A 27,328-nucleotide genomic window follows, 5' to 3' on the forward strand; every position below is an offset into this window, starting at 1 on the left:
TCATGATGACCTGGTGTAAGAAGGAAAACCAAATTGAAAGCTGAAAAATAAAAATTTTTCCACTCAAAAGAAAAAAAATCCCGACACTTGATGAATATTTATCATCGCAAATAATCGTCTCACTCAATGGAAAATGAGGCTAAACTTGTCGTTAGCAATGAAAACAGGGTGAAATCAATTGTGTACTGGAAGTAGAGATCAATTGATCCAAATGCTCCTGAAAAATAATAAAAAGTCACCAATGAACGTGAAGTACTGCACGCGCTCATGTATCTCGGTAAAAATGGGAGGCTCGTCGTGACGACGACTTCGACGTAGACGAGCGTTAAAATTAAATCTAGCATTGGAGAATCGCAGATGAGACGCGACTACGTCTTTGGTCCATCACCGACGACGAAGTCGCGTCCTCTGGTTCAGTCTCAAGAGCATATTCAGTTGGTGCGGTTTGCTTGCTCTTTTTCAAGGGGTTTCATTCCCTTTTCGTGACACTAATTCTCCCGTTGCGCGCTATTTTCTCCTGTTGGGAGCCACCGTGAACCGATTTACCTACTGGGAGTGATTATTTAGGGAAAAAGCCACTCATCGACTTCTCGTGCTGGTCAACATTTCGCGGGAGGTCCCAGTTATTTGGATCCACGAGGTAATTCCTCATCTCCATGTCCACTAGACTAAGTATTCAAGTGAAGTGAGGGGATGATATAAGTTGCATTGATAGAAATGTTTTTTGACAATTATTTTTAGTGCAATTTATTTGTCCCCTGATTGATGATTAATATTCATTATAGGTTAGAGAAATTTCATTCTGGGGTACCGTAAATTTTATCCCTTCAGTTTAGTAATTTTTTTTGACCAGGATTTAATTTCCAGGGATGAAATATCCGCCCCCACCCCTCGGTTTCGCGATTTTTATAATAAATCACGACTGGAGATGAGTTGTCTTAACTAGTTTTACCACTTTACCACAGATTTTTCCGCCTCCTACTCTGAACCCCTCAATAACAACTGTTTATTATGAACCCGATTTTATTATTCGCTCTGGAATTTGACGTGTCCCTGAAGAAAAAATTGTTCGATTGTTTATCAGTCATCGCACATGTGACTCCAGTGCATGACGTCCCGAGGGTTCAAGATTGCGCGTGAATTACCGGCAGATGCAACTGCAATTATGCAGCTGACGTCCGATAAGACTTATCTTAATTGGGATTTATTGGGATTGAAGATCGTTGCGGATCGTGTCCCAGTGGCTCTTCATTCATGGAGATAGCCGGGTTCATTGATGATTATCGCGGATTTTTTTTCAGGAAACGTGAAAAATCGTTACGTGATTCTGAATGGAGTGCGTAATCGAACGCTAATTTTAAAAATTTTCGTGGCGCCACTCGCCACGTTCCACTCGTCGAGATGGAAATAACGCCAGGTCGCTATAGAGGATGGACTCGGAGACGATCCCACACGGAGAGAAAAGAACATTAAAAATTAAAGAGACCTTAAAAAAAATGGTGTATCGGTCGCTTTTAAAATTAGACTATTTTATTGACGAGAGGAAAAAATGTTTTGAGTTTAATTTTTTAGAGGAGTCGAACGAGAATGAACTTTTCGGGAGATTTTTCTCCCCCCGTCCGAAAATGAAGGGATAAAGGAGATGAAAAAAACAACGACACGGGCTCTCGATTATCCCACCCAACCGGCGACATTGAAAGAGAAAAAAAAGAAAAAGATTATGTCGCAAGCTGCCAAGCAGGTGACGAAAGCTCACGCGTCACAACTGTTGTTCCTTCATTAAAGTCATTTGACTCCGTGTGCTCGTGGAACGCGATAGAATTTTTTTCGATTTTTTTTTTAATTTCGGAATCCACGAATGTCAGGAATATTGCAAAATGTCCGCCACAACTGTCCGGAAATTTACGTAATATTGCAAAATGAATATTCGGATGGGGGCAGAGTGGTTCCGACTTTGAAAATTACCGAATAGACTAATTTTTTTTTCTAGGCGTTCTCACTCTTGACACGTGAAGAACAAGATCGTAGACGTCTAGCTCATGACTCATAACCCGGGAAAGAACCAAAGTAGGTATAATTAAACCAATCAATGAGTGCGTAAAGATATTTTCCGCTGTGTGACATCTCTGAAAATAATTGCAAAAAATCAAGAGATCGCGCCTTAAAGCCCTCAACTCCTCGACGACGAGGAATTTATTCCCTCGAAAAAGACTATTCGTATGCGATTTTTGGGTCCCGTTGTAGCCTTGATCCCTCGCCAAAATACTTGGACAGGAGGGGAAAGCTGCACAGTGGCCGTCAACCATGGGCTAATTCCCAATCTTGCATCATCAACTGCGCATCGTCAATGCATGGAATTCATCTTTCCCTCATTATATGCTTTTCCCGGTTGACTTTTATGGTATGTCCATTTACATTTATGATATTTCCATTCGTCATTATTATTATTTTTTCCCAGTCAGCTTTCAACTGGTCACAATGGACCGCGATGATGACGACTTCGGCGAGGGCTTCATCGCGGAATCCCATCCCCTGCGACCCACCCTCGGCTCGCAATTGTCAGTACCATTGGGGAGGAACGAATCGCGTGCGCCAAGTATGAGTAGCAGTGTCAGTGACCTTGATGCTCCAATTTATACTCGTGAAACGACTGTCCCCGTACCACGTGGGGTGAGTACACATTGTAATGAATATTTATGAATGGAAACAAGTTCGGTAATAAAATCACCTTTCAATTTGTCAGAAAAATCGGTAAATGAGTGATCAGTATTGCGTGAATTCCCACGACATTTCCAAATATTATATTATTAATTTTAAAAACTCACATCATTTTTATTATTAAATTATTTTTTACTGTCCCATGAATCTCTCCAAAACGCGTGTGAAATTTAGAAATTTTTTTTTTTTGTTGTGGGATGAATCAACTCTTTCGCTTGCCATTATTTTAATGCAAAATACTCCCCCCCACACCCCTCAATCTGAAAATACTCTCGTGTGGACTCTACCGATTCGCGCACATCTCGTGTCCGTCCAACACGTGTCGTCGGGGATATTTCAACTGGTCGCAACTCAGGTGCACAAGCGCGTGATTGGGTTCGTTCGAGTAGGTGTGTTCAATTTATTTCTGCATGTGAGTGTATCAGACGAGTTCATCTGCACCAGTCAATTCCACATCTCCAATCAATTCAGCACACCCAAGACGCAATTTACAATCTGTTCACCGTCGCGTTTCCGAGGAATTTCATGACGCAGTCAATTTCGCATTTATCAGAATATTTTCAATTTACTTTTTTTTACTCTCGATACGCGGAATCAAATTATTTGTGAGTACATACCCCCAGAGCAATTGGAAGGCCGGGGATAATTGAACTGTTTTCAATGTAGTCACGTGCTTGCACGACTTACGGATACTTCCTGCATTATCGATTGTTATTGGTTGCACGCAGTGACACTGATTTTCCAAGTCTGGATACGGTAATTTATTCTGAAGTAATTTCTGCGAATTTATCAATTGGACGAGAGGAATATGTAATCAAAAATATGTATCTGTCCAGTGATTATGGCGGGGACTGTCTGCGGAGAGAATTTGTTAATAAAAGTTCAAGTCGGAGTTGAGGAAAACTCGGCTGTGGAAAATTCTGGTTCCCCTCCCCTGCCATCAGCTCTGCCTGACGAAATTTCCAATGAGATTTCCACTTGCCTTTGATTGGATCTGGAGTCCTGGTATCTGTCTGAAGCGGGAAAGTTCTTTATCGCTGTAAAGTTTTCCACTTAAACTCATCAATGAACAAGTAGTTTTCCCCGGTCGTCTGTCGCCAGGTTCATCAGCAAGAGATATCGAGTGATACGCGACATTCTCTAATGCATTTTCTAATGCATTGCATGAGTGCACTTGTTCATTGCGTTCAATAAATTGACGTTATGCTGGACTGTTGTGCAACTGGGGAATACGGCCAATGCCGCTGACAGGCCTCCTAATAGAAAGAAAAAATTCAATAGATTCAATGCAAGACAGTTATACTCGATGCATAACAGAATGCGACACGTCAATAAATGACAGAATTGCTTTATCCATTCGATCTCTATTTTCACCTCAAGCTGATAGTCCATCTGCACAGGGGCCTGTGGGGAGGCTGATGTAATTCCGCTGGATTTGAGAGGTTGAATGACGCAAGAGCATCCCTAGACCATGTCCTATGTACGTTAACAATTAGAGAAAGCAATCAGTCATCAGAAAATATTCCCCAGAAAAAGTTAATTAAATTATATTTTTCTATTTAAACTATTCTCATACGAAAGTCTCTGACAATGTCCTCGTTTTGAATTTCCTAAGATTTTATTTTCTTTTAATCGCGCTGGGATGATAAAAGTGATTACGAAATTTCACAATCACCATCTCAAGTTCATTAACCCGTGTCACTAGCCACTCTAACATATCCGCCACTCCATTTATTCCTAGACTTCCCCGTCATAAAACTGTCTCGCTCTCCATTGAATCGGTGACCTCAACACAATACCGGGAAAAACTGTCCTCGTAACTGGAAAAAAAAAACTCCGCAAGTTTCCGGCCGCAGAATGAGTTCAGTGACTCCGACGATTGGTAATTAAATAAAAATTAGTGTAACCTAGACATTTCCCGGTGAATGTCGAAGCAAGAGATTCGGTTGCGTCAGCTGTTGGCGGTGCGCGTGCCTGTCAACAGGTACAGGGGGGCCTCTATCCCGCTGACGTCATCGGGCGTTTTATCGACGATTTGGGGCTGGAGAAGCTTCCAGAGCCGCGATTGGTTCGTTCTAGGGGCTCGGCGGGCTTCACTACGGCTGACGTAACACGTGGATATATTTAAGTTTTAAGTCCCTCGGGGTTTCGTTTGTCCGAAAGGCCTTCCACTGCCATCGCACGAATACTTATGCATCTCGCAGATTTCCTCACTGGCTTCGGTGCATCCGCACTAAATCCACGGGTGACGTCATAATGAGGATAATAGGGAATGGAGGGGAGGTGCCCTGAATTGTTAGGCCTTAGGTCTCTCCTTGGCGATCACTGTAACATCTACAGGACCGAAACTAGGGAATAACATAGGGAATTGAGATTTTTTTTTTCTTCGCAATTTCTCGGAAATGAGTATTTGATAATTTTTGGTTCTCTGCGTTCGCAATTACTCATTTGTTATGTGTTATAATTGCCCGGATATTTTTCTCTCCGTACGGATTGAAACCCCCGGGACAGGAGACCCACCCCTGGACTCCCCTCAGGGGTTGGTAATACCGAGTCCAGCCGCATGCGCACCCCTGCGTTGACGGAGTCGTCAAGGGTGACTTGCGGGGGTATAAGCGCCGGCTATCGAACTAGTCTCTCCTCAGAATAAATTCATCCGTGGATACGTGACGTAGACGTTGTAAGGTGAGTATTTACTCTGAATTCCCTCCAAAATCATTTCAATCACATAATCGTCACTTAACCGGTGTGATAAAACGCGAGTGACTAGTGCGGAATAAGAAATCGTGACCGGAAATCCGAAGTTTTGTGGCTCAATCTAAAATTATTTAAAAACTGCGGAGAATGGATTTTTCAAAATGAAAAAAATTATCATTTTTTTATGATGACCGTCATTATTGCACGATACGGACGGCGATGAGACATTGATTATTTAATGATCCGAAGGTCATCATCGCCTTTTCCTCTGCGTCTCATCGTTACGTAACCGACGATGTGAAAATAAAAGAGAATGAAAATTACAGGGGATGGTGATTCACTCAATCACCGGTATCTTCCGACCTAATGAAGCGATTCAGCTCTGTCAGAGCTCATTGGAAATATTGACAAATTACCTTGAAAGTGAAAAAAAAATCGCGAAATTCCACTCTGCCGATATCGAGATATTTCAAATGAAAAACGGCGGTTTCGAGGCGAGGAAAAAAATCGGAAATAAAAATGTTCGATGATGTCCGACGTTTTGGGAGTTATTCTGTCAAAGAATGTGGCATGTGGGCGTTATCTAGTGGAGCTCGAACGCCGTTAGACCCAATGGCACAGCAAAATGTAATGATGAAAGAATGCAAAGTCATTAGTCACTGAATCATCATTAAATCATAAATAGCTGATACATTCTATCCGCGAGAATTCCGACCTCCGAGTTTATGTTCACTTCAATATTCCGTACGTTGACCGTCATTTCCGCAATCAGTGTTGTTTATCTTTCCGTCAGTGAGTGGCTAAACCAGAAAAAATTATCTCATGAGACATATTTAATTATCATGTCATTTAAAACTGCACTTACAAATCATAAGAGCCTATTCGTTCAGTTTTTACGAGAGAAGTAATGCATCCCTGATGATGTTTTACAACTACTTACTTCAGCTTTTATTATTACGTGGAGGTCATCGAGGAGATTTAATCATCGAGAAGGTCATGCGCTGGGGGATTGCTTTTTAGCAATAGCTCCGCAGCCTTATCACCGGGATTCTGCTCTGCTCTTATTTTTCTGTACTTTGTACCTTTAACCCCGTGACCTTCGAACAGCTGAGGGCACCGGGAGGCGTTGCCACAACCACCAATTAATACTTGACGAGAACTCCGTACCCCTGTAACAGATATAACGATATGTACTCCGATTTTTTCATTATATACTAAAAATAGGTGCCTTCTTCGTTCGCGGCTGCCATATGTGCACTTTCGAAACGATAAATTTGATTATATATATGTTGTACAAAGATTATATTGTGGTATAATACCTTCAACCACATGGACAATATTTTTACATATAATATAATATAATGTATATTATATAACATTTCATAACGAAACAAAAGCTTCAAGAAAGTGTGACTTGAATTTTTCTAGGATAGACATTTTTTATTGTATATACTTCGGTTTGAAAATTAAAATTCCGAAAATATCTTTGGATATCGTTCTTCAAATTAATACAACTACAGCTAAAAATGTTAGTTTCAATCCCATTAAATCGACGTTAAGAGATAATTTAGATAGGTTTATCAGTTGATTTAATTTTCATGATGAGTGTTGAAAATTATCAATAGTCTAGGAACTGAAAAAAATTCCAAAAATGAAAGAAAAATTCGAGGTGATCGTCCGTTCAATTCTTCCATGTCTTTTTGCAATAAAAATGACTATAACTAAAATATTTTTAAAAAGTATTTAAACTGGCAGGAAAAGCACGTGGAGGGTGGAGCTGTTTATTTCAGGTGTTCAGAGGAATTATGGGAAGACGATTTATTTGAAAATATTCAGGGGAGCTTAGGGAAGTATTCTGATAAGGGCACGATTGCCGTGTTGATTTTGGGATTGGAAAAACCGTGAAGTGTGGACACACAGGGAAATCATTAAAAAAACAGGTTTTGTGTCTCGTCTTTTCTGTCACGAAGAAACAGCTTTGATTCGAATAAAAACGTTTTTTATAACATCCATTTTATGAGTCGCTATTAATTCATTAATGGACAATAAATGAATGAAGCAAAAATTGATAAATAGAATAACACATTTATGGATTCACTTATTTATTAGTTTTTATTTAGCATTTGATTGATCAGAATTTTCTACACTTTGATGCGTTAGCTGCACGATTTATATGTTATTATAGTTATTCGTTGATAACATGGTCGTCCAGGGGTTTATCTAATAGTGACGGGACACATACAATGATTAAACTGAGAGTTTCGAAGCCACGATAAGAGCAATATGAAATAACATTTGTCTTCTCAACGGTTACATTTTCTTATCTAAAATCATCAATGGAATATTTTTGTGTTGACTTTCTGAAACTTTTTTTTTTCAAGCCACTTGAGGATGGAGATATCTAAGGTGAGTGCACCTAGACTAATACATTGAGTATTAAGAGAAGGATGACACTGATAGACTGCTGAAAATAAATCAATGAGTCGACTAGAGGCCTCACAAAATCTTAGAATTTTTTTTCAACGAATTAGAAATGTTTCGTAACAGAAAATTCTTCGAACTATTTTACTAACAATTTGACGTTTTCTAACAGTCCAAAGAGGAAGTTCAGGAACAGCCGTCAACACCGACGGCATTGGCACCGTCCACTAAGGTAATTTCATGGATCATTGTTCATCAAGAATCCACATAAAAAACCATATCCGGTAACTGGAAATCAATCAAGGTCAGCCGTAATAATTAAATTAAATCTTTCCGGATAATTGGAAAATTGCATTTCCAATTGTTGTCGACCTGAAAAGCAAAGATTTGTTCTGGGAAGAATTTATGGTAAAAAAAATTATTTAACAACTCCTTTGTACCTGCGGAAAATTTAAATAGAAAATTACTTCCGACCTTTCCCCCACACGAAAAATATTTTTCTGATTTTTCGCTCCTCTTCATCACTCAAATGAAAAATTAAAGAATAAACACTGGCACTAATCCGATCATCTCGTTTCACCTCAAGTCCACTGTACTGGCACATTACCTTGTTACTGTATTACGCATCACGATCAATCATTCAGTCCTTGAGTCCATCCAATTCCACTTACATAATATCACTTTTGACACAATTTTTTACTCGTTATTTACTCTTTTTGTTTCAAGCAGACTAGCGCTCAGAAGGATGTCGTAAGTACTGTATTAACTGGTTGATTATTTAACCTGAATACAATAGTATTGTTCGATGGAAGTGCGACGAGTACAGTGGCAACGAGTGTGAAGTTGGCGGCACGAGACGAAGTCGAGGGCTGCCAACCACACGAGTTAAAACATTCCGACGCACGTGCGTCCAAATTAGACTTTTTTGTCACTGCTGCTACGTTCAGCCCGTCTCGAAAAGTGGCTTTTCGTTTACAACGAAACGAAAAAGTACTTTTCGACACGAGCTGAACGTAGCAGTAATGACAAAAAAACCACGTTTCGGTGATAAAAAGTAATTTTTTTTCCTCACTTTGTACGAAAAAGTAGATTTTTACTCGACCGATGCTTGAAATATTCCCTTTCCAGCCTCGACGAATCAAAAAATCATTGGATATCAATGCAACACACTGTTCTTGGAAACAGATACCACTTCTTATGAATCAACTAATAGGTTTGAATGTTATGAAAAAAAAAATCATTTTCCTGTTTTAATTAGAACGAACTTCGTCCCGATGCGGACGATTTTCACGAGCGGTTATCAATGAGGAAATTGACGGGTCATTTAATTTGATAATTGCACGCTTTACGGCTGAACGCAGCTGCAAATAATTTTCGGAAATTCCCTTGCGATTCGAGTAATCGAACCGAGATTTTCCTCCTATCACTGGAATCCTCGTTTATGGTGATAATTCGCTGAACAAATTATGCATTCGAATCGATCAGAGATCTTCGGTTCAAAACGTGTTGGTGTCGGTTCATTTTTTTTAACTCAGAGAATCTTGATTATTAACTATTTCTCTAAGCTCATTGATAAATACGTCGTCTTTGTTGTTTCAACAATTATTTGTTTGGTCCCATTTGGATCAAAGAAAAATCTGTTGATATTTGAAAAATAAAAGTATTTGATCTGAATATTTATTTTAAATTAATAATTACTCTGAGGAGACTCACATTTACGTGCACGTGATGGTACCTGCTTCTCCTTCTCTCTTTCCCTAGATTTCTGAAAACAGACAAAGGTATTATCATTCTCGATTGCTTATCGCTGATCTGTTCCAGATAAACAGGTTAATCGTTGTAATCACGGGTTGGAATGCCTAGACTATTTTGTCGAATCTATTGGCTTAGTTTTATCTGGAATCGCGATAACATGTGGTCTGAGAAGAGCCGTGATTATTTATTCCTCTATTTCATTATTTTATTCTCCCTAACTAATATAATTTTTTTATTCGATCATCTCGTCTGATGCGGTAGATATTAAGTTAAAAAAAAAGTCGACAGTTGATTGGGAATTATCAGGACAATGAGACTGAAAATCACACTCATCAAAATTTTTAAGGGCCAATCTCGTTGTAATTACGGATTATTTAATTTAATTTTCCCTCAAAGTTCATTCTTTCCCTCCGCGAAAATCCCTTCCACTAAAAGTACTCGAGTACATGATATCCCGCAGTCCATCAGGCGTTTCTTAACTAAATATTCACCGGTGCAACTCCACTTCGACCTCCTCCACCCACCACTCCTCAATCTGCGAAAAGGAAAAGCTGCAGAGTCTATTTGAAGAAAAAAAGCAATTGAAAAATTGAAACTAGCGCAGGCGGAAGTGTCAGGAACGTGTAGAAATTAGCTGGTGACGCAAGATGCTCCAATCCTCATGTATCGATGCATCACGTATTTAGAGCTCACGTGTAATTAGCATATTTACATAACCATCAGTATATGTATCGGAAATTTTCGCAAATTTATGGTTGAGTTTAATCGGGAAATTATAACACTAAACGTAGTCGTTGAATTAATCAATTTACATAGTACACTTGATTTACTATCTATTGTTTATTATTTTTTAGAAATGTTCGCAGAACTTTTCTCGCGTGATAAAATGTAATGGAAAAAAATTGAATTTAATCATTTTTAATATTTCTAAAAATTCATAACACCAAACTATCCTTGAAATTCATTTTTACTAATCAACTCTAATGCTGACGATAACATTTGTTTGCTGAGCAAACACTAATATCGTAAAACAACCAAGTCCACTCTTGAAATAAGACAAGTTTATCCTAAAATCAGGGCACTCTCCAAAGAATCCGCATGAATTATTGGGCAATTCCTAATCATCACAGAGGAACTAAAAACAAAGGGAATATTCCAGTTGTACTGTAGACAGCGTAGTTGTGTCACTATTCTATATATATATATTTACAATAAATATTCATAATTTTTAAAATCTTATTATTATCATTCCTTCCTTCTACACCACCGCGTCTCCTTAACGTTTCTACCCTGCGAAAGGGGAAAACCGTACGCAGTTCTCGCATTTTTAAAATTTTTTGCTGTGTAAAAATTTGCAATCTCAATAATGCACGTCTGAAGGTGAGGCCCTCATCCATCAGTCACGTTACCCCCCTCTCCGAGTGGTTTTCACTCTTTCAAACAGTATCTTATTTAAAATACTCGTGAATCCGTGTGGCGTAGGTGTGAATTTTTTTAGCCTCGTGACGCAGTACCCCAGATTCTTTCGCCTTTTTTCGCGAATAAAAAAAATTATTCTCCTTCCATTCACGCACTTTTTCAAAGCGACAAGATAGAAAACCAAAACACTTTGCAATTTCTCAAAGAACCAATTGTGTTTCAATTTTTTTCGCATTGAATTTTGTCCGAAACGTTCTAGACGCCGATACGATAATTTCACACACTTTCGTTCAATAATATAAACTTTTCTAATATTTTTCAATTCGCGATTTAGGGTCGCCTCCACCCCCCGATAGCCCCCCACAATCGGTACCGCTTGTCACCGCCTTTCCCCACGTGGAACCTCGCGTGTTCGCGATTACAAAGCTTCCATTCGGAGGGAAAAATTATCACGCCTCTCATTACCATGATAATTCCTTCTAATTAGACCAGCACACGAATACACTGTCGCTGTTGTTACCCAGCTGATCCTAATGACCGTTAACCACCTGACATGTCTCCCAGAAGAAGCGACACCCATCGACTTCCCCATTCCCCATTGTCTTTCAACAGTGCCACCCCCGCCCCCCCCCCCGACAAAAAGGCCCCGCGGGCCTTTAAATTCCCATCCACTGGTCGCGAATGAAATAAAAAAAGCGTTTGTCCACTGGAGCCTGGCAGTCTAAAGTTGAGACTCGTGAGCCCCAGCTCCTTAAAAAGACGAGTTATTTTTATCCCCCAATTCAATTATCTCCGTTCACTTTCATTCTGGCGAATCGCCGCAACTCGCGAAATTACCATATCCAGTGTCCATAGGTCATCGCAGTTGAGTAGCTCGCTAGTTCACAACTGCTCAGACCCAATGGACTAAATTGAAAAATTGGACAACCGTGACAGTTCGGATTATTGACAAGTGAGTTGATTAGACGAGGGGGAGAGAGGTGTCCACTTTACTGAGACATGTACAGAGGGGGAAAGTAACTGAAGGCGGTTTTTCGGGGACAGAGGGGATAGTTGTGACTTATTTCCAGTGGTACCTCTCACTCGACCGTTCGGCTATTCAACACTCGGTGAATTGTGACGCTAACGAGAGGTTCATTTCAAATATCGTTTTATATTCGTTGAGAGGATTTTCACAATTATTTTGCTGTCAATTTTATAAGTTTATTTTAATTAACTCGTTGATTTTGTCAGAATAAGGTTCTTCGAGAAAATATAAATTGAGAAATAGAATATATTTATAATAAATACAAATAAAAATTAATAATTCTTGGAATTCTAATTAATTTTATGAATAAATTAGATTTTTCGAGGGGATTTTGATGATTTATTTGTTATAATTTTATAAATTTTGATTTTTGTATCTGCGAAAGTTTGAAACTCATTCGGGAGAAGTAGTTTGAATTTGACGGAGTGACTTAGGACCTTTTGGAAACAGTTGTGTGCAGACGTCGTGAAAATACGCGGATAAACGCAAAAGGAGGTAGTGAAGCTCTTTGGGGAGTTGAGACGTTTTGGAGCACCTTCGTGACGTTGGAGACCGGAAAATGGGTGCAGGATCACAGGTAATTTATTTTGATTTGGTCGAGTCTTCCGAGCTTTAATAGTGAATGGAAAATATTTATATGGAGACCATTGATGAGAGACAATGATTTCTCAGAAATAATTTCCATATAAATTTGAACGCAAAAAATCATTCCCTTATCAAATGGGTCAAACCTCTTCGGAAATCAGTGAGGGATTGAGCGCACGCGTAAAACACATTGCGAATTGGTCAAAAATATATTTAAAAAATACAGAAACTGCGAAAATGTGGAGATAAACGGGAAATAAGCTCGTAATTCACAAGTTTTTTCCTCTCCGAGACAGTTTCGAGGAATTCCGTGCGGTTGGAGACTGGAAACTGGGTGCAGTGCCCCGGATAATTTATTCTCTTTTGATCTGCCGTTTTCTGCTAATCTGTTTTTTATATTTATACTCATTTGCGGCGGGAATTGTTGTCGTTATTTAAAATGCGCTGGCGGAGGCCAAAGGTCGGCTTCTGCACCAGACAATGGCTTCTTCTGAGTTGGACTTCCAGCTGCGATGTATGAGACAGTAGAGGGTGGGAGAATAGCTGTTAGATAAACGCGTGATGGATGCAAGAAGAGAAATATTTCCGATTATTTTTCAAAATAATCCAGCCAAGTACCCCTCCACCTTCAAAATTAATCGGATATTTCCCTCCAGTTTCCCTGCGTACCACCAATGAGTTTCGCAGAAAAACCGTCGCGCTTTACGCTCGGGATTTTTAAACTGCAAAATCTATCCCTCCCGTTGCTACGCAACGAAACTCTCGGGAAATATCCGATAATTTTGAAGGTCTTGGAGGATTACTACTAAAAAATGACGTATCTGTTCCGTAATTCCGGAGCGAAATACGGTTGTCCGAATTTTGACAGAACTGCCGCGAAATTTTTCCTGAAACTTCCGTAACTTCTCGCTGAATCGACTGTGTTCATACAAAATTTCAATCCTGATGTCGCGTAAAATTCCCCAGTCGATTCAGTAATCGATAAGCGAACTGCACGTTCCGTAATTTTTACGGAATATTTCTCACCGCGTGGGATGGAAATTGATGAGAAAATTGGAGTGTTGGTATTTAATTTTTGAAACGTCATGCCAATTTTCCTTTTATTCAATCTATGAAACCCTTGGACCTCAGAAAAGAATACGTCTCTCGATGTATGACTTCGAGTGATGGGTAATCGCATTTATAACCGCTTTCTCATGAACTTGCGACGAAGGTGTAAAGGTCATTCTCTCTCGCGAGAGATATTGGACGAATTTCAAAATTCGCGTCCTTGCTAATTATCTAATTATGTCAGACGCGAAAAATTTTGATTGATAATTTTAAAAATACATTTTTCAATCGATAAAATTTTACATAAATAAATATCCTTCACCGCACGATTACGATTATTGCGCGTTCACCGGAATGTAATGCGTCAGTTACATTTTTGTTTTCTTCAGAGTAAAAAACACTTGACTTATCAAAATGGCTAGTATTCTTCAATCTCCAGCTGCCGCGGAATTCGTCTCACCCGCCAAATGCTTTTATCACTTCACTGATATTATTTAGATTCTAAAATTTTGGATAAGGTTTATCTACCGATAAACTCCAAGCACCTAACGATTAGGTATTTCCACCGAACTCCGGTTCATTTGACATTATGTCTGGCTTTATCATATTTTCGTATTAAATATCAACGGAAGGACAAAAAGACGCTGCGACCTCGACAATTGATATGCAAATGGTAATGGCTGCGTTGACAATGGTCCAGTCACATGCTGACATTGCATTTGACGCGGTATTCGCGAAAAAAAGGTGATGCCGAGAGGTACCTATTGAAGTAGTTGAATTAATTCTAGAGTATTTGCCCCAGTTGGACCTCAACACGCGATGAACGTTTCTCATCAGATCCGTCTCGACGGATTAACTCCGCAGATCTATAGGATAATAATATAATACGTTAGACGTGATGAATTATGTTCTGTCGATTTACAAGTTCCTCAACGGCAGAGCCTTGATAGATTAAATCCGAAAGAAAGATCCTCTGGTTCCTCTTTTGAGGAGAATCATTGGATTATCGACAGGAATTGTCTAAATCACATCAAAACGATTCGACTATGAATCTTTAATCTTCTATTTATCGCACGCAGAAGGTAGATCTTTCTCCACTGATGTCTCCAGATCAACTGACTCTTCCCTAACAGGAGATGAGGAATGGCCGACAGTCGGCCGACTGTCGGCCAGCATTGGCCGAATGTCGGCCCACTGTCGGCCACTCTTCATCTCCTGCCAGGGTTGGTGACCAAATTTTTCCCACTCTGGGCCTGTGTCCATTCATTCTTCTCTGCTTTTGTTCATCAAAAATATTCTCAACATTTCGGTACTCTTCTGACAAAAACTAAAATACTGACATGGACTGAAAATATCTATGGACAGACGATTAATTTTGTATCCACACGCATCAAGAACTCTCAATAAAGTCACCAAAATTTCTTGCAACGCTACTCCCCCCGTGAAAGTCTCCCCTCGCCTCCAAAATTAGCATTACCCAAAATCCAAGATCACAGAGCGTGTATACTCGTGCGCGCAATAAAACTGAAAAAAAAAATCAGCAATGTGTGCAAACGTGTCGCGAGTTTATTATTAGCATCACTACCTGCACTGTCGGCTGAACGTGTGTGTGAACGGAGGCTCGACACCAGAGTCGTCCAATGGCGGTGGCCGTAGTATCGGCACACCTTCGGCCCGGCCAATGGGCGGCCGCCATTCATTCGAGAATTTTTATTCAAACCACATACCGCTCTGTGACAAACCCACACAATCATCATCCACTCAAAATGATGGTGGGGGAGAAAAAAAATGTCTCTACACCGGGTGGAGTGGCCGTTGTAGCCTGGAGTTGGAGTTAGTCGGTACACGCGCCCTTTTTCCACAGACACGAGACCGAATTCTTCGTCCTCACGGCAGGGAAAATGTTCAGCAAGATCAAGGTTCGTTGATACATATTAAATGGCTTTTAAGGGGTTTTTCGTAGCGTTGAACTCTCGGGATATTTAATTTTAGGATATTTACGAGTTTTTTGCCAAGTCACATGGGGCGCCGGTATACGTCACCAGACGCTTGATTTCCGGGATATTTATAGGCGCTAGCGATATAACAATCGCTAAGAGTTGGTGCCTTCGACCTCGCACTTATGCCACGGCACCGGCAGGATTGAAGGATCTGCGATGAAACGAGTTTGTTAGGTCGAGGTCACGAGGCTTAATGGGGGTTGTGAAGGCTAGCGAATTGATTAGACTTGGTCTGAATGCGGAATTAAATATATTGCACTAGGTTCGAGGGGGGATTTTTTTTTCATTTTTTTATGTGTCCATATGGAGCAGAGAGAAAGGTTTCAACGCGATGCGCGCGTAGAAAAATTTTTGGGTTCGAGTAACGTGAGGGAAATTGATATTTTGGGTGGGGAATTGGGATTATATTCACCCTGAACACGAGTAGAATACTCCAGAGCACTCGTCCTAAAATACCCTTCCTCCTAAATCCACTTGTTATCGAAATATTTCGCCAGGTCATAAAACTTTCCCGAGAAGCGAACTTTCTTTTACATTTAGAATTATTTTAAGAATGAATAGGTTTAGTGCATACGCAGGTCTGATAACGCAAAGATATTTATATTTTTTTTAAACAAATGGAAGTCGATGTTCTGAAGGGAACAGCAGATTTTTAAATTCGGGCTGGGACTTATGTGGATATTATCTATTTACATTTGGACCGTTGTATGGAGCTAATTTGGGCTACACCTGAATTTCTAATAAGTTATGAATTAAAAAATGCTCATCCTATAACTATATTTTAGTATTATCAGTAACAATTGGACTGCGTACCGTAGAAAAATCGTGTGAAGTTTTTCAGTCAATAGAAATTTGTCAAGACTGCACGAGAAAAAAATTCTTGAAAAATTACATCTGTTTCGTAATCTCAGTCAAAACAGTATTCAGTAAAAATGACAGATCAGTTACGCATTTTTTCACTGAACGTTCGATACTTTCTCTGGACCGTTTCGAATTTTTCCTGAAATTTCACTGAAAAAGTGCGTAACTGTTCCGTAATTTTTACCGAACATTATTTCGACTGGTAAATTATGGAACAGCCACGTAATTATTCAAGAATTCTTCTCTCCGCGTGGAAATTCCTACTTCATCATGGAAGACTGGTCAACAATTTTCAAACGATCGAAACTATTTGAGATCTGGAAAATATTTTCATCGGGAAAAATACTCTAAGATACCCGAGCATTGTTGAAACACTCGGGAGGATTACAAGGAAATATTCGGGAACCAGTTTTGTAGGAGAGAAAATTCTTTAGAAAAAAAGGTTCTGCCATTTCTGTCGAAAATTCCCACGAGTATTTTGGGATATCTTTGTTGTAAAGAATTTTTTTTGGAATACTAGTGTGTTGTTAACGCCCTCGGAACGATAGAATAAAATGTTCGAGAGCCTGTCTTAATGAGAGAATTACGTAAAGAAACGGTCCCACTGCAGTTGTATTGGTAGTCCCTCGCACCGGTGCTATAGAAGAAAGCGCAGGAACCTGTTTTTTAGAAGAGAAAATTTCTTAGAATAAGGTCCCACTGAATTTTCCACCAGACTCGTTATCGAGGTAAATTACCATTTAGGGGGAGGGGACCTCCCTGAAACTGGAAAACCTATGAAACAGACTATACTCAATGCACTTTACACTTTACACGTATTTTATGAAAAAAATTCCTCGAGATTCAATACAGAACTACAACGTTGGGAGATCAGAGCATTTTTTTCGACCCTTTTTCCTTTGAAAATCTTCCAAAAGGGTTATTCTTCTAGAAAAAAAAAATTCTGCCAGAACCCCTCAGATGTTCTTCAAGTACAGTCATTTCCACTAAATGGAAGCAATTTTATTTCGTCCAACCTCCCCAGTGTATATTGCACCGGTCAGCATTCCCCGCACAATTAATTACAAAGTCTAATGACTCTCGGAGTAGTCAGCGAATAATCATCCTGTTGGTAGATTTGTTGAACTACAGTTCACATCTGCTGCTGCAAAAAAAATCTCGCCGCCACTGGCTGATGCAACAAACGTGTTCGACTACGCGATATCTCAGGTTCTCTCAAGTGTATTGGATAGCTCTGGTGATAAATCTAAACCCACGTCTTGTCAAAGTTGAATCTATCGGCATGAGGATAAAACGACAAGCGCAGTCAATAGCACTATCACCATTGGTCGCTCCTCGAGTCGAGCCTCCAAGTGTGGGGATTGTCACAATTGCTGATAAAAATTCATTGGTCACAAGAATATGTATCGCTCCGGGGGAATTATCATGTGCTCGGTTATCACGAGTGAAGATGATTGACTTGAAAAAATATTATGTAATTGTGGGTAAAAAAAATGAGAGGAAAGTCAGTCGACTTTTTTCAAAAATGTCACGCAATATCACCCAAAATATTCAATTTTTTATTGTCAATTGAAATGAGTGATTATTGGTATGTCTGACGTGGACTTTTGACGTCCACCAGAGTCGCGCGATCTCTTTTTTATCAATTTCTTTTTGTCGTTGACAGCACGTGGCGCGAGACGTGCCCCTCGGGGACTCAATTTGACTTAGCGACATCAGCATATTCTAGATTGTTGTGGGAAGATACTCGAATTGACGCACGTTACTGAGGGCCTAGGATTTAAATTGACTGAGGGGCCTACGTGAGCTCCAGCAGGTAGTGGTTGTCCACCCGAAAATAGCGTGCGAATGTGTAACAGGACTTGTGGATGTTCCATTTTTAGCGATCAGATGATTTCGACGACGGGGATCTCCCAAGGAAATTTAATTTCAATATTTAATTTAAATAATTTTATCTCCAGTCAATTTGCGATTGAATTAAATTTTTTCAAACTCTTGAATTTCGAAATCATTGGAAAGTATTGAGCACGTCATGAGGGGATTCCCATAGACTAGTCTCTGCGAAAAAATAAAATTCTCAGGAGGCATTTTGAGGAGTTCCAGTAGCCGGTCATTACCGAGAATATTGGATAATTACTGAACAAATATTTGAGATGATAATGAAGCATTATTTCAGGCGATTAGTCCCATAATTACCTCGACGCCGAGTTTAGAAAATGTCAAGAGACCTTACAACATTCATTTGATTATGATGACGAGACTTCTAAAGGAGTCTCTGAGTAGAAAAATTGTCCAAGATATTTTTTTAATTTCAAAAATCAAATTCAGAACATCTGCTGATAAAAAAACTTTAAAGTTTGGAATCGAAAATTCTTGGAACTTTTAAAATTATTTCGTTAATGCATTGTTTCAGAGTATCTTGACGTTTTTCGATAAAACCACTCATCATCATATTCAATACGATAGATATGTCCCATTCGATGTTATCACTCTATCATTGACCTTAAAATTCGCAGAAGTGATAGGTGCGGACATTTTGTAAAATCTAAATGAACTGGTGTTCCTGTAAATTTGAATTTTATCAAGTATCCTTGAGAATAGTAATTATTCTGTAAATATTTCGCCATTCAACGGAGAAACTTCCACCAAAATTTATCTATTTAATCACCTGCAGTTTAGATAGTGTCAGAATTAACTAAAATTTCATGTTTGAAAACAATTGCTCACAATTTTTAAATTATTTCATTATTGGAGTGTCTAAACATTTTCTGATAAAAACACTTATCATCATATTTAATACCGCAGGGATTAAATAATTTTATATAATTATTATATTATATAGTTATTTTATAATACTTGTAATACCTCGGATTACAACTATTATACAATAATTAAACTTAATATCGAAATTCCTCTCAGTGCAATATCCCAATTAATATAAATTTCGTATTCCAAAAGAGTTCTTGAAAAATTAACAATTATTTCAAGCGCCTATCTCCCATGCTATTATCATAATATTGTCATATCTATTATTATGACCCTGATGAGCCAAAGGTGCTTTATTATGACGACTAACGGTATGCTTATTTCTACGGAATTAATTTACAAGACACGGCTCCATTTTAATCCATTTGCAAAATGACGCACCTGCAAAGGTCGGAGGAACAACTTCTCATCTTGCATTTCCAGTTTTCCTCGAGAAGTGAAACTTCTTTGAATGTCATTCTAAATAATACGAGTCACAAACAATTGAGGGAAATACGCAGATAAATTTTTCCTCGGGTGGAAATTTTGAAAATTAATTTCTCACATCTGTCACTTTGACTCACAGAAAATTTCTCTGGGATGAAATTGAAGAAAGCAAGTGTTATTCTCAATTCGCATGGGATGTTTATTCACTGATAATGCTATCACCGCCACTTTTCTCGGGTAAATCACGAACTCGGACGCTAATTATTATAATAAAGTGGGCTTTATCAAAATGCGCTTCTCATGCGTGTCCATTGGGCTCCAGAGGATCCACGGGCTATAAATCTTCCAGAGTTATAAATAATTCTAAGAGAATGAAAATTCCAGTGAAAAATATTAGAGCAAAAGTAATAAATTCGTTTGAAAAATAATCCTAAGAGAGGACCCGGGATTCAGATTTTCAAAATGTTTTCGGAGAATACTTTCACCGTCACAAAAGCCGGATAAGTAAATAATTAAACTTCCGTTAAATAAGCAATTCATTCCAAAACATCTTGCCATCGTTCTAATAGTGATTTTGATTGGAAGCTAGATCACAAATATTGACAGAAATCTCCACGAAAAGGGGCCAACACTCTCGAAGACCCTCAGGCATAAAATTCTCGACGATTAGATGATTGTCCTAGTTATCATGATGATAAAGGGTCATAAGTCGCTTCAGCTTCTGTTCCATTCTTCTTGTTCCATCTGTTATCCGGAAGTTACTCAATGTCTCATTATTCTGGATATTTTATTACGTTTCAAGTCGTATCTACAACGAAATTCTCAGCGATTTCAGTAGAATTTATTCAATTTCTTCTGACATAAGGTCTTGTTGATTCTTACATTATCTAAAGCAGAAGATATTTATTTGTTTGAGTGGTTCCAATATTAATTTCCCAGTTTCTTCATCATTTAGCAGTTTTTTAATTTCCGCTGTCAATTTAAAATTTCTCTTCTCGGTGCCGTAAAATTTTAATTTATCTTGAGCCACACCTCTGCTCGAGCAGCTCCAAAAGAACAGCTTTTGATAAGTCAACAATTCTCATTTCCCCTGACTTAATGTCTCGTGTTCCATGTGGGCAACGCGATTCAGCCAAGAGTAGAATTTCATTCGACTGTGTACACACATAAGACACACATGTACTTACACAACTAAAATGTAACTACAGTATATTCGAGTGTTGAACAGTGATATTTTTTTTTATTAACGCATGCGTCTTTGGTTCCATGTAACAACTTAGTACATGCCCCCCTGGACTGTATAGAGCACTGCACATATGGCGTAGTATGAATGCGCTGGGGTTGTATATAATACGAGGCTGGAATGGATGCGTGAGTGCGCGAGATGCGAGAGTAGGTGTGAGGAAGAAGTGCTGTATAAGAGACTGCACGGGCTGTCGACCCGGCAGTCTGCGACACGTGCTGTGATTATCGAAGAGTGGGAGAATAATTTTGGATAAATTTATCCACGAAATTATCCATTTCCTCGTTCGCTGGTTCCCCCAAAATCAAAATTCGAAAAAAAATCGGTGGTTTTTGTCCGTAAAATTTACATTGAATTTTTTTATTGGGAAAATCGTATTGATATCTCAAATTGTTATTTATTGTATCAAATTACGGTCTAGTTTGGCCACCGGTCCATCTCTCATGAATTGAATTTGGAAAATACAAGTGGGTTTTGTGAAGAAAATCGTTAATAATTTTTTAAGCCCTTTTTTGGTGCAGTTTTTGAGTTTTGGAATGCCTTATATCAAACGTAGGGTAAGAGTCATCAATTTTAATTAATGAATAATCAATTTTTGTGTGTATCACCGCAGTAATTGAAAAGAGAAAAAAATTAAGTTGATTTATTTCGATGGGAATTTTACGATGATGGAAAGTAGTATTTGATTTATCATTTTAATTAATAGTTTAGCTACATATAAAATTCGAGAATCGATATTTCTACAGAAAATCGACTCATTCAAAATTTAGATTCATTTAAACTTCACGATTATGCTGATGCTTAAGTGGAAGTCAATTCCGTTGAGCTTCAGTGCTGCATCATTTACAATGTGGTTATATTACGTAAAAAAATCATGGGTAATAAGACGCCTGACGTCTGAGCGAGGAAAAAGTTATTGAGAGTCAATCAAACGTTTCTAAGTTGCTTCCTAATCTCGAATGATCTTTTGAAGTTTTGGTGATGTCTATATTCACGAATCATGACCCGAGAAAAATAAGTGGAGTAACGAGAATTTGATTTGTAATTTAAAAATGAATATCATAAAATTTAACGTAATAATCGATATTAAAAAATCGCATTGATTGACCTAATTTTGTACCGATATTCAAATTTATTTCAACATCAACTTCGTCCCATAGCGCCACGTGATTAAACTTTGAAATTAGATGATAAGTATGAATGGAACATTTTTTTCTCGAAAATATTGCACCTCGGACTTTATCTCGCGTCGTAACGTCTATCATACTACTAACGGTGACTGCCATGATAATCCTTTTAGCTCGAACGTATATTAATCATTGGAGTCACAAAAGTTTTCTAATGAGGTTTCACTCATGTGGAGACGCGTTGGAGATAACATGGAATATGTGGGGCACGATATGATTTTTGTTGCTGTTTTGTCTGTGGTAAATGGAGCATGTTGAATTAGTAAATCATTGACGACATGAACACATGTCACTGACAGTTGGCATCAATTGGCCAACCTATGATCAAGGGGTCTGCGTTGTTTGGAAAAGTTTATGCGATATTTCCAAGTTGATTCTGTAATCGCTGAGCGGACTTCGAGTTCTGTCATTTTTAGGGAATATTTTTTCCTCTCCCAAACATCCCAAATCGTTTCGATTAGTCATTCGGGTTCACCTCGTCGATGATCTAACCGGTCAAAGCAATGATACGTCATCCTTGACAATCGACGACCTTTAATCGATCTCCTCAAGCGCCGGCACCAGCATCAGTTTCTATCTCCGGTTCTCCGATCGTACATTAGCATCAATTAGATCAATTTTCCGATGATCGTAGTACGTGTTGTGACCATCGTCACTCTAATTGGAGGACAGGGGGCTCGTCCGAAAGAGCCACGCGCGGTCCACTGGTAAATATTAATTCCCGGGTCATGACGTATATGATAATTCCCGTGAACACATTGTGTCGCATCTAAATTGATATCGTCATCACGGAATTTCCTTTGATTTCAGGGTCTTAATGGACGATTGCTGTTCGCCATTGCAGCTGCCGCGCTGGGATCGTCCTTTCAGCACGGTTACAACACTGGGGTTGTAAATCCACCTCAATCGGTAAGCACCCTCTAACTGAACGATTTCGAGATCTCTCGTGAAATGTCTTGAGTAGAAAATCTCCAAGAATTCAAGAATTATCGTTATTTCTTAATCAATTGACGTGTAACTTGTCATCTCCATCACCAACCAGTTAACGAAGAATCATTAACTTCCAGTTGATCGAAAGGTGGATAGGGAATGTGAAGGGCAATCGAACAGGCGAGAACGTCACCAAGGAGCAAGTAACTGCAATATGGTCCATAGCAGTGGCAATCTTCTGCGTGGGTGGCATGATCGGTGGTTCCCTGGTTGGCACGATTGCCGACAGATTTGGGAGAAAAGGTGGTCTCCTCATGATCAACATCCTCGTCGTGATCACAGTATTCCTAGAAGGTTTCTCGAAGATGGCTGCAAGCTACGAGATGTTGATCCTCGGTCGTTTCATCATCGGCATAAATTCCGGCCTCAACGCCGGTCTAGCCCCGATGTACCTAGCTGAGATATCCCCGATGCACCTTCGAGGAGCTGTTGGTACAGTCTATCAACTGGTCATCACGATATCCATTCTGGTTGCTCAGATTCTCGGTATGAATCAGCTACTTGGTACTGAGCAGCACTGGCCACTTCTCCTGTCCCTCACCATCGTCCCAGCTATCTTCCAATGTCTTACTCTTCCCCTCTGCCCGGAGAGCCCGAAGTACCTTTTGCTGTGCAAAGGTAAGGACGTGGATGCACAACGATCGCTGACTTGGTTGCGTTCAACCAACGACGTTTATGAGGAGATGGAGGAGATGAGGGCTGAGTACGAGTCCATAAAGATTCTGCCAACTGTTGGCTTGAGGGATCTCTTCGTTAATTCTACTCTGAGAATTCCACTGGTCATCTCTATCATGGTTATGCTGGCACAGCAGTTGTCCGGCATCAACGCTGTCATGTTCTTCTCAACGAAGATCTTCAAGATGGCTAGCTTGGACGACTCAGCTGCCCAGTCAGCTACTATGGGTGTGGGAGCTATGAATGTCATCATGACCCTAGTGTCTTTGGTTCTGGTGGAGAAGTGTGGAAGAAAAACACTCCTACTGTTTGGATTCGGTGGAATGGTTATCGATACTGCTTTGCTGACTATTTCCATCACTTACGCAGTAAGTATTTCCCTGTAATTCATTGCTAACCAAGTCATTTCGTGACACAATGACATCAATCAGTTTACTTCATCACTTTGTTATTCTCTTGCAGAATGTCTCGACTGCCGCTGCTTATTTGTCCATCATCTTCGTCATCCTCTTTGTCGTTCTATTTGCAACGGGTCCTGGCAGCATTCCCTGGTTCTTGGTCTCGGAGCTCTTCAGTCAGTCAGCAAGACCCGCAGCGACGTCAGTTGCCATTGCCATCAACTGGTCAGCTAATTTCATCGTTAGCATAGCATTCTTACCTCTTCAGGAGGCCATGGGACCCAAAGTATTCATCATCTTCGTCGTCATTCAACTGGTCTTCACTCTGTTCATTTGGAGAAAGGTACCCGAAACGAAGAACAAAACTAGCGAGGAGATTAGCAGCATGTTCAGGCAGAGATCGTATCAGTGAGATGATGGGGCTTAATTACTCCATCAGTAGAATTTTCTTGAAATGAGCATAAGCGACAGCAAGAGGTAAAGCAAGTCCTTCCATTATTTCACAGTTCGATGCATTTTCTTTTTACTATTCAACGATGGTTTCCTTGATAAATAAATAATGCAAGATTTATTTATCAATGAACGGGCTCTTTTTTATTATCGTAATTATTCGGAGGATTACGTCGAACTGATAGATAAGGACTACCTGATTTAGATGTAATTATTCGACTTAGTTTCTATGTTACTACTGCGGTGGATAATTGATTTCACGTGAGGAGAAAAGACACAAAAATGATACTAAATCACGGATAGACTAAGAACTGATACAGGCTCGTTATGATCAAGTCTTTCTTTGATATCAATTTTATTTGTTCATACGAAGAAAGTTTGGGGAATCGCTGATTCCAACTCTAGTCAAGAATGAGTTCTTTTTAAATCATCATCCGTTTTACCGAATTTTTTTTTTGAGGTTTCCCATGCGCAGTGGAAATGATTGGTGATAATTTCACGATTGCGGATGAAAACGCGAATTTGTCGTAACGAAGTGATTAACAGAAACAGGAGATGCGTCAAAAGGAGAAAGATTTACTAAATATTTCATGGGACATTCGGGTCTTTTGATATGTTTCTTTAAACCTATCACTTGCTATCAGTTCCTGTCTTCTCTCGAATCACTTTCGTACAGATTTCACTATCCGATTCCACCCAACCAATGTTTTAGATCAACAACGAACGATTTATGAAGATTATTCATGTTACCGATGATTTTAATCACCCGCAGAAACTGGAAAGTCTCATGACAGACAGCTTCTTACTTTCATTACGATTATAACTGTACAGAGATGTAATTATCGGACTGAGTCAATACTCAGCCACTGCTTTTGTCAATAGCTGTCCCATCGAATAAAAATCATAGATGTAAACAATTAACAAAAATTGAGTCGATGCCGTGTAGTGTTATTTTGACTAGATGCGATGTGTCATGTCTCTTGGCAGCGATTATTATTTAATTTATATATCGAGAATTTATTGTGTAGCAACATTGGCCAAGTGCAAAGTGCTCAACGATGATTATTTTTATTGAAGTCGAGGCCATATTTTTCTTTTTAATTCTTTTCTATCGGAATAGAGAGGTGGAAATTTTTATCGTGCAATTTTGCAGTGGCTGTTGCTGATGAGCAATCAAAATCGATATCTACGAGGAAAAATACGTGTTTTATTCTTCGATATTTTTTCTTTTATGTTTAACATAATGAACACAATACTCATACGTTATTAGTCGATTATCAATCAAAGGGAGCGGTCGCTCACAAATTTTTTACTAGATGAACATTGAAATTATACTGGGCAGTGCTGACGCTGTTGTGTTAAATGTCTGATTATTGTGTGAATTAGTTTTATTGATGCGATGGCTTTGTGGAGACTGAAACAATTGTGCACAAAAATACAATTGCCCAGTAAGGTTTAACGATTATAATGAATGCATGCTGAGGAGTTACTTTTTTCATACAACATTCAGTTTATCACACAACAAGCTGTAGTTGATTGATTCCGACCTTGAAATTGTAGCTGTTATGTAAGTTTAATTAATAAATGTTATTGAATTAATTTAGAGATCGTAATGTGCAGTTCTAAGACTTAGTTTTTTTAGTCGCCTTCTTTTATATATGGAAAAAAAAACTCGATGTAACATTGTAGATGTTTAAACAAAAATATAAGCCATATCGCAGTGTAATGTAGACGAGGGAGTTATTTTTATTTTTTAAGAATTATTGTGCACAATGGGGGAGGACTTTAATTTTTGGGCTCGTTGAGTGGATTACAGGATTGATCCATTATCATCATGTTTGACTGCATACAATATATTTGCGATGTACGTATTTTTGATGCCGATATATTTACTGTTGTCAGAAATAAAGAAATTATTGAAGTAATCTGTGCAGTTTGGCTTTTGATCTTATGGACATTAATTTTTAATTGAATATTAAATGACGAATAAAGGTATATTCCATCAACTGCTCTGTCACCTGACAACTTTTCTATTCTATAAATCAATCAAAAATATTGAAAATGACTATTTAAAAATTATTTAAAATAATAAAAGAAGTACAGTATCACTGTGAAGTCTGTATTATCTTCAAATGGATATGTTATCTGCTTCAGATAACGTATCGCATGTAAACAATTCCCTTATGTCTCTGACGAGCCTCCAGATGGCGCTAGACAGTTCATTTTCGAATCTAATTTAATCATCTTCGAACCGGACCATTATAGAGACGTTGATTATAGTTAACGCCATATGAAAATTCAGGAGATAAATCCTATCGTGCACGTCACCCACAAATTGCAAGACCCTACATTTTTTTTCTCGTATTAATTAAAATTTCCGCAATCAACGTGTCACGAAAAATAATTGACTACAGTATGAGAAATTAAAATTGCTTCGCCAATGATGTTCATTAAGTACAGGTGAAGCACACTGGAGGCACGTGGGAGTTCTCTCCGTGGATCATAAAAATTGCAGGTGCATGCTCACAATACACAATGCAGTCTTTTCGCGGGCGGCGAACCGCCGTTTCGGATTTCCGTTGCACGAACCTTCACTTCCCTTCTCAACCTCCGGAGATTAAAAAGCAAAGCCTGAGACCCAGCAGTCTCCGTATGTCGTT

The 27,328-nt window shown here is 39.0% G+C and overlaps 2 protein-coding genes across 8 annotated transcripts in view; one reads left to right on the forward strand and one right to left on the reverse strand.

Moving 5' to 3' along the window:
• Positions 1–331: 331 nt before the first annotated feature.
• LOC135168550 (uncharacterized) overlaps positions 332–27,328 on the reverse strand; it is a 62,306-nt gene continuing 35,309 nt past the window's right edge. The window contains exons 4-6 of one of the 3 annotated variants that reach the window (XM_064132849.1): positions 9,550–9,601; positions 6,356–6,584; positions 332–3,974 (exon numbers count right to left, since the gene is read on the reverse strand). In XM_064132849.1, the coding sequence (XP_063988919.1) occupies positions 6,394–6,584; positions 9,550–9,601 (243 nt within the window). In that variant the 3' untranslated portion in view covers positions 332–3,974; positions 6,356–6,393. Of the gene's footprint in view, positions 3,975–6,355; positions 6,585–6,882; positions 8,125–9,549; positions 9,602–27,328 lie in introns of those variants that run through there. The other 2 variants (XR_010300054.1, XM_064132850.1) reach the window with 2 other exon arrangements.
• On the forward strand, positions 499–26,593 carry LOC135168537 (solute carrier family 2, facilitated glucose transporter member 1-like). 5 transcript variants are annotated; one of them, XM_064132826.1, is made up of 7 exons: positions 5,285–5,403; positions 7,797–7,821; positions 8,009–8,068; positions 8,566–8,586; positions 22,966–23,064; positions 23,223–24,188; positions 24,283–26,593. In XM_064132826.1, the coding sequence occupies exons 2-7, from the start codon at positions 7,807–7,809 to the stop codon at positions 24,628–24,630; spliced, it is 1,509 nt and encodes a 502-aa protein (XP_063988896.1). In that variant the 5' UTR covers positions 5,285–5,403; positions 7,797–7,806; the 3' UTR covers positions 24,631–26,593. The 5 variants fall into 5 exon arrangements, with proteins under 5 accessions (XP_063988895.1, XP_063988896.1, XP_063988899.1 ...); XM_064132825.1 differs by lacking the exons at positions 5,285–5,403; positions 7,797–7,821; positions 8,009–8,068; positions 8,566–8,586 and adding exons at positions 499–640; positions 1,991–2,067; positions 2,459–2,670; XM_064132829.1 differs by lacking the exons at positions 5,285–5,403; positions 7,797–7,821; positions 8,009–8,068; positions 8,566–8,586 and adding exons at positions 11,999–12,142; positions 12,423–12,614.

This window comes from Diachasmimorpha longicaudata, chromosome 13, assembly GCF_034640455.1.
Source record: "Diachasmimorpha longicaudata isolate KC_UGA_2023 chromosome 13, iyDiaLong2, whole genome shotgun sequence".
Taxonomy (NCBI): Eukaryota; Metazoa; Arthropoda; class Insecta; order Hymenoptera; family Braconidae; genus Diachasmimorpha; species Diachasmimorpha longicaudata.

Coding starts and splice junctions, on each gene's coding strand:
- LOC135168537 (XM_064132825.1), top strand. CDS start 2,040: ATGACTCATAACCCGGGAAAGAACCAAA. Junction 2,068..2,458: donor TAACCCGGGAAAGAACCAAA/GTAGGTATAATT, acceptor ATTTTTTCCCAG/TCAGCTTTCAACTGGTCACA. Junction 23,065..23,222: donor TTGTAAATCCACCTCAATCG/GTAAGCACCCTC, acceptor ATTAACTTCCAG/TTGATCGAAAGGTGGATAGG.